The sequence below is a fragment of the Drosophila simulans genome, chromosome 3L (genome assembly GCF_016746395.2).
Source record: "Drosophila simulans strain w501 chromosome 3L, Prin_Dsim_3.1, whole genome shotgun sequence".
NCBI lineage: Eukaryota > Metazoa > Arthropoda > Insecta > Diptera > Drosophilidae > Drosophila > Drosophila simulans.
Genome location: NC_052522.2, coordinates 22373966 through 22393560, shown reverse-complemented (window position 1 = coordinate 22393560; position 19595 = coordinate 22373966). Strand labels below are relative to the sequence as shown.

Sequence of the window (19595 nt, the reverse complement as noted above, 5' to 3'; positions counted from 1 at the left end):
TTTTTTTTTGAATTCTATCACTTGTCTTGCTAATTTCAAACGTACTTATATGAAGGCATATTTATTGTTTTTGAATTAATAAGCTCAGTAACTGGCATCTGATAGTCGAGGCCATCGACTATAGCGATCTCCCTTGTTTACTGCATTAAATTAAATTTTAAATGAAGCACCCAATAGCTCGTCAATATCAAAAAATGTAATGCCGAGTTTTGGACCCCCTTAATCGTCTAATTTTCCCTGCAATTTCTTGCTACTTTGAACTTTGCAACGCAGTAAAGGAGACATATGCGACCATCTAAAGTATCCATATGCTTGATCAGTATCAACAGCACAGTCCATATAGTCATGTCCATCTACGCAAACTAGTATCTCATTAATTAAAAAATTTCATTCAAATACAGTATAGAACTGTTGGAAAAATGATTACTAATAATAGAACAGAAATTCTTTTTGGTTAGAATCCTCTCTGCATGCAACCGTTTCTTAAGTATATCATTTCTGCAAGGCTAAATAAGCGTTTTCCGAATCCATCTTCTTTCTTCTTGATTGTAAACATTTCAAGCTTAACGGCTTAGGGGCCCTTCAGTTTTTTATTTTAAATGTGTATTCGAATACGGAATACCGCAACTCGCTAACAGTTCATGCTTTTTGAAAGGTAATGAAAGGTAAATGCGTAGGGCTTTGTGAAGTGGAACTTAAAAGCACTGGTTCAAAAACAAACACTATGAAAAATAGTGGCGAAACGTGATTGGCATATTAGATGAGGAGCTTTCGCGATCAAACATTTGGTGCCCAAAAATCCAATGGGAAATGGTTGAATACCGTCAAAAGTCAATAGTTAGTAGCTCCCACGTTACCCGAATATCTAAGCCAGTTAATCGCTTAGTACTAGCTGTACCTGCCCAGGAAACCAGATAGACTTCACGTGGTGGAAGGGGCTAAACATTACAAAAGCCACACTTAGCTAATTTGCACCCAGGGCTCGGGCTATAAACTTAAACAAATCGGCTTAGATTAGCAATGCAAAGTTTTAAACAGAACTTCAACTACGACTGTTTGAATTCCGCACTTCAAGCTGCAGCAGCCTTTACACTTTTAAATGGGAGACTTATAATACTTGAAAGCCTCTGTACCTGCTCCTCAATGAAAATACTTATAGTGCGCCTAGCTCTAAGCATCTTTCACGGCTTCTGGAAGAAGAGGATCTCGAATTCATAAGTACTAGCAGACATCCGCACAAGGACCGATGAACATTTACCTAAAACAAACCGCCACCTCCAACCCAAACATATGTGCACACAAATGGCAATAGGTACATATACAAGTTAGTGGGGGCCACTTACGTCAGAGGCATTGATGACTATCATTTTGGTGGAACAGAGAAAGCGGCGGCGATGGGACGAATTCTTATTATTAGCGCGGGAGTAGATACCTTCCGACCCTCTCGCCACTCCGCATTCGGGATGCACGCCAATCGATTCTGGGCCAGGTGGGAGCGTGTTCTACCTGCTCGGTCACGAACGAGGTGGCAGCATGAATACTAAAGTTTGCCTGCCACAAATACCTCTCCGCACATGATACGTGCGCTTAGATCGGCGGTGGAGCTTTGTGAGACGAGTGGTTCCGGGATTACAGCCGTGGAGATCGCCCAGTTCCGCGACACCTAGTGGCAGTTCTCATTGTCAGCAATCGCTGCCAGTTTGTAGTACACTCGAGCGGCTAAAAAGCGTTCGTTCGGCGAATCTGATAAGGAAATATTAAATCGAAAATCGCAGTCAGGCGACGTGGGTCATTGACAGCACTCGGTGGGCCTCTTCGCTTTTTTTGATTTTTGGAAATAACTCTAAAAGACGTCAAAAGGCTGAGCATACAAACACATACGCATCCATATGTATGGAAGTTTTGCTATAGAGCCAACTCAGCTCCGGGCGAATAATAATTACACAGTGGATACTCGTAAAGAGTAAAAAATAAAAAACGTAAAAAATAAACAAATAACTAATATGCACATGTGTCAACTAATTCCAATCCATTTTCTTTTTTGAGATTAAAATATACAATTCGTGCACTAAGATTTCTGAAACACCGACCACTAAAAGCGCTGTTCTTGCTAAGCTACGTCTTAACCAGTTTTCACTGTAAGTGGCATTGAAAGAAGACGGGAGAATTCTTTCAGCAGAACCGCCGGACAGACTCTTGGAATGTCCGACGCCGTCTGACGAAGAATTCTGAAGAATTGCGGGCTAGTTTCTTCAGGCCGTTAGAAAATCGATAACGTGGCCCAGACTATGCGCTGCATACGTATGTATGTGACTGACTGCCACCGGCCAAGAAGAGATGCTATTGCACCACAGAAATTCTATTGCGCTAGACACTTTCTCCGGAACACGGGACCGAGATCTGGGATCGCACGGAGTACTTTCTGATTGCTGCGTCGGAAGTTCGGAACACGACTAAACAAGCAGTTATCGGGGCATGTTGTTAGCAAAATGAATTGATTGAATTGCGAACCGGGAGATGGGTGGATCGGGGTGCGGTGGAATTGAGTGGGTGGGAGCGACAACGGCAACAATGACAACAACGGAGATGTGGACAGGTGAGAGACGGCAGCAGAATGGGAAAAACAGGCGACAATCACGTTACAACAACAACAGCGGCACAAACAGTTCCCGAGAGTGCGGGAGAGGGACGCAACACTACTAACAGTGGGCGCATGCAGCACCGCTTCTTTCGACTCACGCGACAGCTTGCAGGGGGGCGGGGGAGGTTTAATTAAATGTGTCACATGGAGCACAGACTGTTTTGATTCACAAAAAAGGGTATCGCCTTATTTCACTTATATGCTTCCCGTTTATTTGTCGGCAGACACGCGCAACGCAGCAAAAATGACGAATGCGATCGAGCGACGTGTACAGACTGAGAGAGCGTGCGAATGCGAGAGCGGGAGGGCGCCACTAACAGCACTGTGTGTGCTGTTGCGGCGCAAGCCCAAAGTCGCGAGAGCAGCCTCGGTGCAGCTGATCTCCAATTAGAATCCATTCCATGTTATTGTTATTGCTGGATTCCTATGCCGTTGTGTGGGTCAAGTTCAGATTGGAGTCTGCGATTTGAACGAAAACACTCAGTCTACCAACTGAGAAATATTCCAACATGATTAACACATCTCTTAATGTTTCTATTTTTGAATGTTATTTTACAGAACTGCTCTGCTTTATTATTTTAAAATCATATTATTTGAATGAAAACTAAAAGGACACGGAGGACTGTTAACGCAGATAACGAGACGGAAATAAGTGTTTTCCTCCATGCGTTCCGCACTTATTGCAAGATAATTGATCAAATTGATAATATAAGTATGTACATCAAATATGATGTTAGTGGGATGAGCGGATGATCTCACTCGGATGACCTGCACTTATTGGCGGTTTCGCTTACAATTGTTTCGCCACTGCTAATTACTCAATTACATGGTTGCGCTATCTGCAGCGATCGCTTTTTTTGGGAAAGTCTGCTCATTGTGTCGCCGCCACCCCGACAATTTTCATATGCAAATGTCTACGCGGCAGCATGTGAAATTTCCTGATCGCTCGCCCATTAGCACCCTTACAATGTGCAATGTATAATGTACAACGAACAATCGCGTCGCATTTCCAGAGGCCTCGGCTCCGCTTGACTAACTCGGCATTGCATAAGCAGTTATAAGCGAGGACGATTAGGTGATTCCAGCAATGATTCAGATTACGCAAGCCATTTTCAATATTTAAATAAGTGTTGGTTGACGCACTCTTTTTAGGAAATATAAACATAAGACGTTCACTGCCCACATATCGTTAAAAAGTTGGGATAATGCCTGGAATGCCAAGTCATTTTTCAAACTTATACGAGCATGTTTTGTAATTATAAGAGTTTGTGTCAAAGGTTGAGGGAGATTCGTTTTCTTTTAATAAATATATGTCAAAAATGAGTATTTTGCTAGTTCGAATATTTTGATGAAGCTCTTTTGCTCGCTGCAGCAGAAGCAGCGAGTTTTTCTGATAACATTAACGTTTTTTCGCCGCTAAGGGCGAAAGCAACGTTGACTAATGATGGCGCGATGACAGCCGACCACAAAGACGTCAACAAGAAACCTCTAGAGTATTACTGCGGTTTCTGGGCCAGTTGCCAGTCGCTATTAATTTACGTTGCCTGTCTGGAAGGACAGCAGCTCACCAGGGGAAAGGTCATAGCTTTTCGAGAAGTTTGAAGCTCACTCGATGATTGCACCAACTACCTAGAACCAATTACCTGCGATTGACGGTTAAATACCATACAATACCATTCTAATCGATACCCTCTTTCGCGGCTCTCGAATTTGGCGGACTTTTCCCAGTACAGCTAATAACGTCGCACTGCATTGAGATTCAAGACGGAGGGAAGTTGTTGGGCTTGATAAAAATACATGAAAAGTGTATTTAAAGGGCCATCAAGGATTTCATTTCCCGGCAACTCTGTGTTGAGAACGTTCCTCATTTATAGATACTTATAATCAAGCGCCCCAAACTACATACATATGTATTTTTTGGGATCAAGTGTTGATCAACTCAATCTATTTACTCAAAATATTAGAAACGTTGATCGTAGAAATGGAAAATTTAATTACTTTTGAAATTTTTATTTTTAAATACTATTAAAACCATTAAACCATTTTAAATATTAAGTTTAACAACTTCTAGTATGCGATGTAAAGAGTCCCAAATGTAGCCAAAAAATGAATATTATATGTTCTTGTTTATATTTAAGTATATTACAACTCTGCGGTTTCAGGCATGACGTAAAGTTATTTCTCTCCTTCACCGGACTTTGAAGGCAATTATACCTCAATAAATTGTTGTCAGATATCAAATGGGTTCCGTTCCATTCCCAGACATGGCTACGCAGATACACAATACTTCCAGTTATAAGTTTTACAGATTGACTCAAAAACTGACCACTAGACGAGACGCATTCATCATCCCAATGCAATAGCTCAGCTGGCCAGACGACGATGAGAAGCAGTGGGGCAGATGAGGGCGTTGCCACGCCACGTAACGCGAGGCGGCGGACCCAAGCTGTGCGTTACTTAACGGTCGGGAGCAGGACTCCCTGGACGTAAAAAATGGGTAGCAAGTGCGACCATTATTCTTGCCCTCCGTGCTGGAGGGCTTGGGTCACTGGTTAGTTTGCATAGCAAATGCCTCATGGAAAAACGAACTGCCGCAGCGGACGAGGATTCTAACGAGCTCGCCGGATGCGGATGCGCACGGAAAAATGCGGAGTGCCCAGAAATGTCAAGCTAAGTGGCGGCAAGAAGGGAGTTTCTATGGGGAGATGATCGAAAGTTCGAGTACTGAAATTTTATTCGCCATTGAATATTCGGATGGAAGGCGCCACCTCGGGCGCTAATGATGAGCAAATAGTCTCGTTAAAGATGCCAGTGCAAATGCAAGTGCGAAGTGCCATAAATGTCGATGGCAGCAAAGATATGGAAACTCTATCGAACGCACGATGAGAGGTTGAGTTTCGTTTAATGACTTGAAGTAACGCATCGAATCGATTTCACTCGCGAATTTATCACAAGTGACTCCGGCACAAGCCATTAAAAGTTGGAGCAAGTTGAGGGCCGCTCTAATGCATACAGTGAACCGACCGCACGACCCCAGTGTGGAGTGGCCCACTACTGCCGTCTCGGCCACATGGTTTATGGCTTGTAAGCGGCTTAGCCTAATGGCTTCGACCGGGAACATTGTTTAGGTCGAAGGTCCTGCGGCGGCGTCCCAACATTTTATGCATCATTAAGTGCAGCCCAGCGGCAAGCGGCTGAAGCCGGCAAGCTTTAACTTGGCTCAGTCGAATCAATATCAGTCTCAGTCCCGCGAGCCGAACCGAGCCGAGTCGAGCCAAGACAAACAAATGCAGCGAATTTGATTTGCAATCCAATCTAGGTAACGACGCTGCCAACATCGCAGCACCCTTGCGGATGCCTTTTTCGTAGCGAGCATGGAAGCTCCTTAATGGAACCCTTAAAAATATGCAGGCTGTCACTTTTGGCCCCGAAACAGAAATCCTATTAAAAGCGAAGGAAGGAAGCCGGTTGGCAGGGAAGGCAAAAAGTTGGGACTCCAAAGGATGAGGGCTGTTCTTCTCCTGCATCTGCACCTTTTAGGTTGCACAGTGAGCTTAAGAAGCCCCATTCATTTGTTATAACTTCTCGTCATTGGGTTACATTACAGTGGGCAGAAAGTGCACCAGAATTTGATGCGACCACTTAAGGTTCAATCCATTGCGACACACAGTGGCAGCAGAAATAGATTGAACTGGATCTTATCTGGGAATTTGCATGTATTTCAGCAGCGCGTTGCAGCTAATGCAGATGGGGATACGTTTATACGTTATGGGAAAGAATAAATCTTGAATGACACAAATATTTGCAACACGCGTGGTTTTCCTCTCTCGAATATGTGCGTTTCGCCGAAAGAAACAACAAAACAAGCAAAATCCTACAGAAGCTCCTTCGCGGAGGCGAATGGGGTGGCAGGACCATTACAGTAGTTTGCCACGCCTGCAGCAGAATGACAGCTTGGGGAGAATTCCCCACTTTGACAACTGAGAGCCGGAACGAGATAAAAACGGCAGACGAGCAGGATGAGTTAGCAGTTAGCAGGAACTAGGAAAAGGGGGATGCCCCATCTTGTCCCGGAGTCGCATTCTCGGAGTGCACAGACGACGGTTCACAGTGACAAGGGCAGGCGTCGCATGCAAATAGGAGGTGACTCCCACTCCACCAACAGAAGCACCCAACTTCGGAGAGATTCGCCCCGCCCATGCGTTAAAATAATGCAATCGAAAACACTGCAGAAAACAGTTTGCCTAGCTCTTTAGAATATCAGGCATCGTAGATACATATTAAATAAATATGTATCCAGTACGCATTAAGTAACAATTATGCGTTCCCCAAATTAAATGGTCATAGCTATGATTGGAAGCGACTGACTGTCCTTGCAAGGCAGCCACGACTTTTCTCAACCCTTTTTCTTTAACTTTTTCAGAACGCGTCTCCGGGGAAGGACATTTCAGTATCACAGCGCTGAAAACAAAGCCAGACGGGGAAAAAATGGAGATGCGAATGGAGATATATGTAGTTGCAATCTCTCCGTGCGTGTGCGCTCGGTGTTGTCTGTTGCTAGCTCCATTGGTTCCTCGCTTTCAAGCAACAAGAACTGCCTCGGGAGTGGTCGCCCTGAAATTAATTTTCTTCTAGGTGGAGTAGTTTGCTCTAGCCCAGAATGTATAGCATCTGGTGACACATCTGCGCCGCAGGAAAGCCGGCAGCTCCTTGTCGTCCTGCGTGATAATCAGCGCAAAGCCATCAAAGGATGTGCCCTATAACAGTAATTACACTTTTTCCAATACTAGGGCCTTAATGAGGCAATGGTGCAAGGAACTTTCCCCAACTTACAACTGGGCAAAACAGGCGATAAATGCGGAACTGACAAGTATCGAGAAAAACTGCCAGTAGTAAATACTCAAACACAGAATCGAATTCATTAAAATACATTCAAGTTCATCCACAGACAATAGAACGTTCCGAAAAGTTCGAGCAAACTTTTAGTTTTTAAACATGTTTGGGTAAACAATAACTTGGTTGCACCTAACTATACGTAAAGTATACGCCCTGTCTTCGCAATAAACTCCGCCTTTTCAATAGAGAAGCGCCAAACTGAGCAAAATCCATGTTCAATAACAGCGAAATATTGCAAAAAATTCAAACATTTAATATTGTAAAAATCAACTATGGGAAATTGTAAATTTTCTTCCGGCTTTTAACTGACTTTCGCAAGTTAAATTTATGCGTTGCATGCGCTGATAATTTACATATAATTGAGTGGCAGTAAGGCCGGTGAACTGCCCTTTTGTCCAACATTCGTTCCACATGCATTTATATGGGATGCGGATTGGACATCCCTTTTGTGAATGATAATATATGCACTCTCAAAGGCCGCATCTCCAAAATGACCGGTGCCTACCTTTGTTCTATGATAGCTCAGTTGAAGAGGACCATTACAAAAAAATACTCTTTTAAAATTGGGATATTGAAATTTTTCTCGAGATAAGGAACTCGCCCATAAGTTCGAAAAAACCTCCATAGACTTCAGAAAGGTCTTATAATCGTGGGAATCGAATGCAGCGGTCTCTTTTGTTGTTTTTTCGCAAATAGTTTCATTTCCGTCGTTTCAATCAATTGTACACTTTTGCAGGTGGGACTTGGATGGTCCATTGAGTTTCATTTTTCAACTAGTGTTTAGCTATTGAGCTTTTTCAATAGCTGTTGCGAATAATAAAAACCGAAGAAAGTTTGCTTTTATAACGACAGTTTTATTTTGCGAAATAGCGATAATTTACGATAGCGACAATGGTAAGGTTGGTCTTTTCCGAAACGCGAAGAAATTGCAACTGGCGGGCAGGCAGCCGAGAATGCTGCGCCCAAGCTTAGCGTAAGTAGCTAACAACAACAAAGGAATGAGCGCCGTACAGATAAATGCACGCGAGAGCAGCGGTTTGCACTATGGGCATGCTACTGATAATTTGGCTTAAATATTAACAAGTATGAAATTAGTCTACTGCACAGTTTTGGCGGCTGCATGACCCAACAACTAGTAAAATCAACAGCAAAAAACATAAAACAAAAGACTGTGTCCACACTATAATTAATCCTATTTACAGCGAACACACGCTAAAAACGACCAGAACTATTTGATGGGTTTGGTTTTGTGACTACAGAAATAGGTGTTCAAAACCATTGTAGCCTGCGGACATTCGAAACCCCAACCTAATTTCTGACTAAAGAGTGCAATCTACATGTTTGCATTATAGTTTAACCAAATCTTTTATTAAATAATAATTACGTGTGCCATTGCAGACCACAAATACTTATTTACTTTTAATTGCGTCAAGCGCCGCGAGCGGACACGCTTAGTGCGCACAACGTGTGTCTGATGGTCAATAAATAATCTGCGGCAGAAAAAACTAAATTAACTTAAATGTAATTGCAAAAGTCCACGTATATCAAATTTATCGACCGGAGTCCGCCTAATTAGATGGAAAAAATATCTTCGGACAAAAAGTGCAATCAGAGTGTAGCTTATTCTGAATAATTATCCTTTCAATAGTTCGCTTTGGACGCGAAATGAACTAGGAGAGCACGCAATGGTAATAAAATAAATCCAAGTCGGTGCGGACTAAATAAATTCCGAAGATAATCACGCTGCTCAAGTACTAAATTGGAGATCCAGGTCAACGAATTGCAGCTAGAAACGAAGTTGAAAAATCAATTTTTCTCCGTTCTGAGACGTTATCAAGGAGATAGAGGACCCACAATGCACCCGATTGCGCAGAAGGAATGAGGTAAGCGGAAGAACGGCCCCTGTAAACTGTAATTTCGAGCCACTTACATCATCTGGAACAAGTTTGCAACTCCATAAAGTTCGTTCCCACGTCTCGACAACGCCATTCATCCAAAGCAACGAAAGCCGTTAAGTGCCTCCCAGAATCTTACTCGTTGCAAGGAGTCGCCAAGACCACCATTAGGAGAGAAAGGCGGAAAAGCCGCAAAAAGTAATATGCCAGAGGGGGGAGGGGGGCGGATCACGGGCGAGGAGTTTCCCATCGAGTTGGGAAAAGTGTTGATTTAAGGCCAAGCTCCCCGAACAGGCGTATTTAAACAAAAGCCCCGCCCGGCTGAACCGAAATCAATATTGATGTTCGCTCGATTGAGGAAATCTGAGGAGGGAGGTAGTCTAGTTAAAGGGCGAAACCAGGTAGGTACATGTGAAGTAACGAACGTAACTCAGTTACTTTAGAGCTGCTGATTCGGCAGCCTCCATGGTGAATTTTCCGTCTATTTCTAAGATAGGGTTTCTTCATTCACATGCCTCATTAGCACGCGAGTGATGAAATCTTGGGGGGCCATTCCAGAGTAGGAAAACCCTATACAGATACCAATGAACATTGAATTTATTAGAATTAGAACATTAGCCAGAAAACTCTATGTCCTGTCAATCGCTATTTAAAAGTATTGCATTTCGTCACAACCTTTGATATTTTTACATCGTCAAATGCCCGATACCCTATAAGAGTTTGTCAATTGCAACCAGATTCTGGGGAAGCAATAGCTCTACACAAAACTTTAGAGTCCATTGATTCCAGCTACAGTCGATCCATTGCTAAAAGTCGTTTTCTTTATGCACACGATGGGATTGTTTAAGAATTAATCCAAACAAGCTACAAATATACACCAGTACTTTAGCTACATTATTTTGGTACAAAGCCTTCAGGACTTGGTAATCAGAGAAAGTAGCGCCATGGCTACTAAGCACACAAAATTCCACACATCATGCGGTATGAAGTGGGTGTAAATGAAAATTGTATTATCTACTGACTGCCGACATTCTTCTAACTAGCTAACTTTGGCTTTGCATCCAGGTATTCTTTGGATTATACCCGTGACTCGTGGAGTAGGAGGTATACTAGCTTCGTTGAAAAGTATGTAACAAGCAGAAGGAAGCGTGTCCGACTATATAAAGTATATATATATTCTTGATCAGGATCAATAGCCGAGTCAAACTGGCCATGTCCGTCTGTCCGTCCGTATAAAAGTCGAGATCTCAGGAACTATAAGAGCTAGAAGGTTGAGATTAGGCCTACAAATTCAAGACCACAGTCTTGCCAATTTCTGTTGCTTACCAAAAACACTTTGGCCGCGCCCTGCTCACACTTACATAACGCCCATAACGGTCGCGCCCACACTTTTAAACAATTTTAAAAATTGTTTAAATTTAAATTTAAAATTTATTTTCATTTTATTCCCCAAAATCTATCGATACTGTAGAAAAATGATGAAATTTCGTGTTCGCATTCCCACAACTTGAGTAACTTGAGATAGTCGGGGAACTCGAATTTGGCATTCTCTCTTGATTTTCATCTGTGTTGTGGTAATTAGTTTTTGTGTGAATTTTGATTACGACAGTTAAGCCTAAGAGCCTAACTAATGTTTAACTAACTTTGCTTTGGTGTGGTATACACGTGATAAGTCTAATGTGATAAGAGAAAAAGGAAGAACTGAACTAAAATAAAATAAAATAAAAAAAACTTTAAACTTTGCCGAATAAAACTTAGTTGTGTTAGGTGTTTTATATAACCTTTTAAACATCCTACGCAAATCCCACACAAATTATTTTTTAATTAAAGCGATTCCAAAACATATATACTTTAGAAGAAGAAGAGTATCTTCGCCTTGCATTGTGAGTTTCGGCACGTGGGTGTAATTATTAAAATTTGTATGACCAAGTTATGCGGAGACACGTCCCAGTGAGAATGGGGAGAATTGGTCGAGGAACTTGAATTCCCTGAACAAACGCGTCCATAGCAAAGTAACCCCGTCATATCTCATCACTATAGTCAAAACACATTTTTCATCACCTCTCACCTGATCCACATTGTCCTCATCCGGCTCTTTGCAATCCTTGAAGGCTGCAACTTTGCCCGGCTTCACATTTTGTGGAACAGCCCTTGAATCCTTGACGTGGCTGATGGTTCTCTGTGGGTTAGCCTTGCTGCCGACGCCCTTGATCTTGGGACGCCGATTGCGTACGCCACTCGATGTGGTTGGGCTTTCAACCAGGACCGTGGAGCCAGGACTCGCCGGCGAGGTCCTGCGCTTGGACGTCAAGGGCTTTGGAGTTTTGGACATTCGGGCGAATTTGTACTGAAGTAAGAGTCAATGAAGCAGAGGGCGCCGCCTCGTAAAGAGCAATGAACTGCCCTCCCATTTACGTTAATATCCTACGCGTGTTCTTCTGTTGATAAGGTCCATAGAGTTACCCATCTCGGGGCATAAGTAATCTAATTATCGGCCAGACAGAAGACACCGGGGTGGGACCCTTAAAGTGTCGCCATATGGAAAACCCCCTTTCTTTCCGGCGAACAGTAAGTACTGGGCAGCAAACCACTCCGGAGCCAAACTATTCCCCGAGCCAGATTTTTAATCGTTGGAAACTGCAACAAGCAAGCGCTCCTTACGTATGTTACAAAATTAAATTTAAAAAACACCTGTCAATGGGGGTTTACTCGACTTACTCCACTGGAGGGTGGTCACAAAGTCCTCAGTACAACAATCTTATATGCGCAGGATACGTCATTTTTTGAGCCTTGAGAGTCGTGGAAGGTGGATTGGGTGGATAGTAGTTGGGCGCAATGGCCAGTGCGAGATATGCGGTCGTTGGCTGCAAAGCCGCAGGGCGTTGGAGCTTAAGACAACCAGAGGTAGGACCATTAAATTCCCCGTTTGTAAGTGACAAGCAATATGGGACTTGATTTAGGGGTTACCACATATGAGAAATTAGTGTGTGAAAGTAGAGTTGATTTATAGTGTTTTAAATTAGGAATCACGCATCTTAAAGCAAATAATGAAATAATAGTATGAAATAAATAACAAAGTATGACCAAAAAGGTTCGAAATAAATTATTGTAGTAATTTCTAGTCTCTATTTTAAAACAAGAGAGAATGCTATAATCGAGTACCTCGACTATCAGATACGCATTACTCAGCTAGTCCAAGTGGGACCGAGGAGAAGGCTATATAAGCTTCGACTTGCCAAATAAATAATAAAAATTTTCAAAATAATTCCACGACCGAGCTGACTTTGTTATTGACCATTATATGTGGTCAGGTTAAGCTCCTGAATTGGGAACTTCCCATAAAAAAATCTATTCACAACTAGGAGAGAGTTGGTTTCCAGGAAAGTTTTAAGTAGGAATTTGGAGGCGAAAGACAAAGCGCAATCATAAACAGGCATCTCTCCTTTCACGAGCTGCCAAATAAAAAGTTTTTCAATTTAGATTTATAAACCAACATAACGTAGGTAATTGCCGCACAAAGTTGCGCCTGGTGTGTTTAAATAAAAGTGAAGGGGGAGATGTAAAGCCCAGCCGTCTGCGCCTCGAATGGAAAGTGCTTCCCGTGCTCGAGGATCCGAATCATTTTAGCGGAATTGCAGCGCATATAATTTTGCTGTTGCGTTTTAAGGCAGCCACTGCCAGATGCACCAAGGGCAATGCAAGTCTTCATGGCAGTCTCCCCAAAACAAAACTCCTAGCCAGATATTCTGATCGTGGCCAGCCAGCACCCCTTCCACACAGGACCTACCGAATTTGTATCTGTTGGGGAACTGAGTGCGGTTACCCGCTGACAGACATTAGCACAGCTTATACATACCTCCGGCACCCAGCTCCGCTCCACTTTCTCCCCCTGCGTCTAATGCATCCGAAAATTGCGAAAACTTCTGGCACAGGGGGACTTCCCTCTTCGCGCCGGAGAAGGTGAAGGGGAAGGTGCACTGTGTATATCTGTATCTGTATCTGGCAGATACGAGCCACAGTTATTTTTATAAACTTCTCGCTTTCGCCTCGCCCGATGTCCGTTTATCTGGCTGTGGACCCGGGGCAGACAATGTAGATTTAGCCAGTCCAATGAAACTCATGTCATTATGGTTAACGTTTACCACACACAAATTTCCATCACTGAAGACTGCAGCCACTACTTTAAGGTGAATCCTCCAGTGACTCGTGGACAAAATCCGTGTAAATTGTATTGTTCCTTACCAGAAATGAATGTAAAGTATGTAACAAATAACTGCAGTATTTGGACATACTTATTGATACATATGAAATGTACACTAGAAATATAATATCCAATAGCATCTTCATAAAAGTGCATCTGCAAGATTAAGTTCACTATTAAATTGAGGGTAGAGCGCTCGGGAGCTCCTGAAAGGCTTGTCAAACATTACCTGGGAGGTGGATCAATTTCCACCTCCGCCACACGAGGCTTATGCTACTCGTATTGACGCAGACACCAGGTCCAGACGACACATACTCGTGTCAAAAATCCGACAGAGAAGCCTGGGAAGCTGCTACGTCAGCCAAAAATGATGTAGACTGGATGCAGGGACAGCGCTTTCAGTAAATATGTTCTCATGTCGCTTTATCGGTGGCCATTTTAATTGTTTTTACAGGATGCAGCCCGCCCTTTTTTCACTTCACATTACATTTTGCAAAAGTTGGTGTAGTAACTGTACAAATTATTAAATGCTAAAAAATAAAAAAAAAATTACTTCTTTTACTCGTCTATGTACGAGAAGTGAGTATAATAATTCAAGCTCAAAATGTAAATAGGTGGTTTAATATTTTTTTTTTTTTGGGTCAATCCAACTAGTTTCACAACTTCAGCTCAGGACTCACATACACAATTTCGTATGGAATGTGCGGCTTCTTAACTCCGAGTGCATAATCATTTCTTGTTCCCAAGCGTTTCCAATAAAAAGCGTTTTCGGGTTCCTGTCTCCTGTGGCTGCAGAATGGGGTGTTGGTAGTGATGGACGAAACTCTACATTGCACAAGCGGCAGTCATTGTCGAGCGATCCCATTTAGCTGCGCCGCGTCCTGCCGCCTCATCATACTCGTAAATTCCAGGGCTTTGTGGTCATGTTCGTACTACACGTTTTGTACATGTGTTTCGGGCTCTGTTTGTGCAACATTCGTCTCCATTATCTCGAATCCTTCTTACATCCGCTCTTCAAAAGCGGGAAAGGGTAGGTACACTCTCAGCACTTGGGATTAGCCGTCAAGGACCGAAAAAGTTTGGAATCAAGGGGCAGTCTCTGTAATGCGCAGATTAAAGTTGTCGCACCAGCAAATGGCGCTGGCCAGCACAAACCCGCCCATAATGCATTTGGGGTAATTAAAATGGATAGCTAATTAAAATGTTCGAAAGCAAACTGCACGAAATTTCAAACTGTCATCATCAGAATGAAAATCATCGGTAGGAACAGTTCGATTTATCTCCCTCTCATCGGCAAAAAACTGTCATTGTCAACCACCCAAAAAATTATCAGCGGAAGTGCAGAATGTTTGACTTTTGTGCGTGCTTGTTTTGCAGATGGAGCTGAACGGGATGTTGGAGGAATACGACGAGGGGGTTTGGCAAGGATGGGCGACTAACCCAGTATAAGTGTCAACGAACAATGCTGGCCAAAACCGTGCAAGCGTATTGAAGCTTAGTGCTTTATAGGCCTGGTTTTGCGACTGTGTCTCTTCCATGCCATTTCTCGCTTTCTGCTTCGGTTTCCAACACTTTTTTCTTGCCTCATGGGGCAGGATTACGGCTTACATGGTTTACCACCCACTGTTTGGGTCAGGAGACAACGTACCATATCTCAAAAGAAGAGGTGCTTGAATGAATGACTTCGCTGAGTGAGTTTTTATCGTTATAACATCTAAAAAACAAGAGAGAATGCTTTAGTCGAGTCCCCCGACTATCTCACTTGTTCTCAAATGGGAATAAATTTATTTATTTTGTCAATAAATACCGACAAGTCAAAACCACATAGATCATGCCTAAAAACCGGGTTATAGTTTTTTTTAATAATTATGAAGGCAGCGATTGCACACATTAAAGGTATAATTTGTTATTATTAAGTGGACATTACATGTCTTTCATAGACGGCAGAATTAATTTGTGTGCTATTAGGGAGCTGGACACAAATGATTCCCTAGACAAAGGACGAGAAACCTTGGAGAAAGGGGCTATAAGAAGTAATCAATATACGAATTCCATATTTGTGCACTGCGTATGTGGTTAAGCCTTTGTCAGGACATGAAGTGGGATGACCAACAAAGGTTGTCAGGAGCTTCGAAAAGTACAGTCATATAAGGAAGGGAAAGGATTTGCGTAAGTCATTTGTGTGGGTAGAATAAAGGAATGCTTGAATACTTCAATTCATAAAACAAGAAAAGAAGAAGAAAATATGAGAACAACTTTTTCTTCCCCTTCTTCGGGGCAATTCTGACTGCTTCTATCGCACTGAGAACATTTGAAGGTTAATAGAATATTTAACTTACAAGAAAATTAAAGTGTCTAAAAATATACATATTACAGATAATAGGCATTAATGCGTTGCAGTATAAATATAGATATTGGATGTAAGAAAACTGAAGCCTGTTTAAATCAATTTTGGCCTTTTAAATCCTCAGGCAGGAGTCCACTTGCACAAACGGTGGGAGGTGGTCCTTAGGTGGGAACTGACCCTACTGTGAGTCCTAGTGAATGTAACACCCTGAATGAATGCTTTTCAAGTGCGTCACTCACTCGTGTGTGAAAGGCACTATCGAAAGCAGCAGGGCCCGTCAATGCTCAACATGTTACTATGAGATGTATCCAAAGTGACAGCTGTCACCTGTCCCAGAACGAATCCTTACCGGAGATACTCGTATTCCAGGTTCATGGAAAGTTTTGATGGCAAAAGTCCCCTTAATACTATAAAGCTTTGGATACGACGAATTTAAATATGACAGTATATGTATATATATTTCAAATCGATCTGTAAATATTGTTGAAAAATGAATCTCTAATGCTATGCCACCAATAATATGTGATTAAGTATATTCTATTATCTTTCGATGAGCCATTTGAGTAATGCTTTTTCCAGCTTGCTTTAACAAGGTAATGACTTACCCACTCTTTCAAAATATAGTTGTGGAAAGACTGAGTGAAATGAAATAACTTTCTTTTCTCTACCACGACGCATCTTGAAAATTATAAAGCTGTCAACAGTAAAATGTGTACTGACAATGTTGCCTTCCAAATGGCACTCGCAGCCACGCCCGGTCTAGCGCCCTCCCCAAAATAAGTTCAGCTGTCATTTGCTGCCTGTAGCTTCTGAGGAGCTGTCCGGATCAAAAAATCCTTAATATCAGGATACTTATAACTTTAAGTAACAGCTATTCTTTCACGTCGAAGAAATGCGGAAACTGGAAATGAGATTGCAACACGGGATTGCTGTACAATGTACCGTTATTGATAAAAAAGAAATGTACAGCTTTAGGAAAATGTGAGTGAAACAATCAACTATTAAAAATGGCTTAAGCATTTTTTCTCTACTAATAGCATCAAACTATATTGACCTGTATTAACCTATTTGAGTAAAGATGAACCAGGTCCTAAAATGTGTTTGTTTTATATACAAATAAATTGAAGAAAGACTTTGTCTTTTTAAAGTCTAGACATAGATACATACTGATGTAATTTTTTTGAATAGTTAAGTGGTTCTTTTAAATCGTTTAGCACAGAAATCAGATTGACAAATACATACGATTTATATATATGTATTTTTGACGAATTCAATTTTGAATATAAATTCTACAGTAATTTGGCATTGATTTTTAAAGTCAGTTTTCTATTTTTGCCTACGAAAAAATGGATAAAATATTCTTGTAGTACCGACAGGAATTATGCCCATTCCTGCTGACTTCAAAAAATGCCGGCCTACGGCGACTTCCTTCCCTCTTCATCATGTTTTGACTCCTGCCTGGTCCTTAAATTGACAATTTTGCATGTTTGCAGGCCAAAGGGAAAGCCAGGAGCGGAGTGGGTGCGACAAGTAAAAAGGAAGAGAGATCGCTATAGGTGAGTCCTTGACTATCAGGAGTAATGAGTATAAAAACCAGATGCACAAAGTTTTTAGTTGCTTAGCGCATATGTGGAGTCTGTATGTCATATGATGTCAACTGAACTAAATCTTCTTTTTGGGGAGCGAGTAAATGATTTATAATATTATTAAATCCGACTTTGGTTTCGGTCTAGCTATACCCAACGAGTAACGACTCGTAGGAAAAAAAGGTATATTAGTTTCTTTGAAAAGTGTGCAACAGGTAAAAGGATACGTTCCCGGCCCTATCAGGTATAGAAATACTTGATCAGATTCATTTACTGATATCTGGAGAGCAATAAAAGTATTTGAAATGTTATTTTTATTATTATTATTTTCATTTTCTTGTCATCTCTACCGATATGCTTACTAAATCTCTAGTTGTTCTCTGCAGCTGAGTAACGGGTATCTGATAGTCGACTAGTCTGTTCCCTCTCGATTTGAAGTCGTTTCCCCTTATGTTGTTATGCTAATGCGTTCTCGTCGAAGTCAATGCTCCTTCGGGCGTTCCATAGCCTTTCATCTCAGTGCTCCGCTAGGTGGCCTTCATCCAATATAACTTCCCTGAAAACGCCTTTTAACCGGATGCCGCTCCAAGCAAGGACCCTCTTAGCTATTTTCTACGAATTTTCAAAGAAGCGACGACAACCGAAGGGGGAAAAACATGGAGGGACTCTGGGTAGGAAGCCAACCAACCAACAGTTAGTGGCTTTGTGCTTTCTGGAATTTTTGCACGCAATTAATTCAATTTGTAAACTTTTTTGGGTTCCACAACATTTTTGTGGGTAAATAAAAAAGCCTTGAATGATTCAGGTTTTGGCCACTTAGAATTTGAAAAGAGATGCTGATTTCTAGCGAACACAATTACCAAACGCACATTGAGATGTAAATGCTGACAATTCGATTGCCTTGCCATAAATCTCAGATCATACAAAACATACATTCATAAATATGTAATATATTTTAAACTGCATTATCATTGTGAATGCCAGTTGATGCTCCGTTGAAAAGACGATATTGGGATTTTTTTAATTTAAAATTTCCTTTTTTTTGTTTATCTGTCTGCAACAGAACAACATTTAAGTGTCTTGAAATAATTTATTGTTGTGTTGGAGCTATTTAAAGTTAAAAGCTTAGTTCGGTGTAAAAAATATGAGTTTACCACTTGTAATAAACTCGTAAGTTTTAGAAGAAAGCGGCTACAAATAGCTAAATTGCATTACCTTAATTACATTAAGTAAAGCCAAATTCATTTTTCGCAAAAAAGGATAACACACATTTTGTGTGTAGAAGTTGCAATCGTCATTTGTTTTTGAGATATGATTTTGTTTAATTATAAATCACGAATAAATTACGCAATTTAGCGCCCGAATTTAAGGCAACAATTGCACCACATGGACAGCTCCAAAGTGGAAGCCCAATATATGTTAAAGCAAACTTTGAGCCATCGCCGCAGGATGCGGCGGAGTTTCCTCGCTTTCCTCCCTATGCGCAGCAATTAAAAGTGCAAATTATATTTGCCAAAGCGAATCCGGAATACAGCTAAAATCCAGTTGTAACGTAAACAGGTTTAACCAGAGGAAACGCTTTTTAATCCAGGCCGCGACTATTAGACTTTTGATTTGTATATCAATAAAAAAAATAAAATAAAGCTTAACACAATACTATTTTGCAAGCAATATGGAAGTCTGTGGTCATACCAATTTAATCTACGAGTTATGGGAGTAAAAATCCAAATCATAGTTTGAATGATAAGAGTTTGAAGGATAAGAATCTCAACAATTTCGTTACAGATTTAATACAAGTATTTCCATCACACTTGTTCAATATTTTCCATTAATAGGTGCTTGTTTCAAACCTCGATCCCTGCATATTTGGAATACAATAGAGTTGCAATCTAAGGCTGCCATGTAGTCCCGAAATTTCTGTGAAGACTCTGTAGATTCACCCACTTCCTGGCTCCGTGTCGCCTCCGCCTTCCTATTCAGCAAGGCACGCTCGGGGCAACGACAATGCATAATAATGCATTTGTGTTTT

The 19595-nt window shown here is 41.5% G+C and overlaps 1 protein-coding gene and 1 long non-coding RNA gene across 12 annotated transcripts in view; both read right to left on the bottom strand.

Moving 5' to 3' along the window:
* Positions 1–19595, bottom strand: part of LOC6739144 (calcium-transporting ATPase type 2C member 1) — a 33735-nt gene that overhangs the window by 11170 nt on the left and 2970 nt on the right. The window contains exons 1-2 of one of the 11 annotated variants that reach the window (XM_039293521.2): positions 2740–2957; positions 1344–1743 (exon numbers count right to left, since the gene is read on the bottom strand). The exons of 5 other annotated variants lie outside the window; for them this stretch is intronic. In XM_039293521.2, the coding sequence (XP_039149455.1) occupies positions 1344–1367 (24 nt within the window). In that variant the 5' untranslated portion in view covers positions 1368–1743; positions 2740–2957. Of the gene's footprint in view, positions 1–1133; positions 1191–1343; positions 2007–2419; positions 2445–2739; positions 2958–11500; positions 11780–19595 lie in introns of those variants that run through there. 5 more of the 11 variants (XM_039293522.2, XM_016171956.3, XM_016171955.3 and 2 more) reach the window with 5 other exon arrangements.
* LOC123327208 lies at positions 4758–7920 on the bottom strand. Its single transcript, XR_006541759.1, has 2 exons — positions 4968–7920; positions 4758–4909 (listed from the first exon to the last, which is right to left on the bottom strand). It is a non-coding gene; the product is annotated as an uncharacterized LOC123327208 (long non-coding RNA).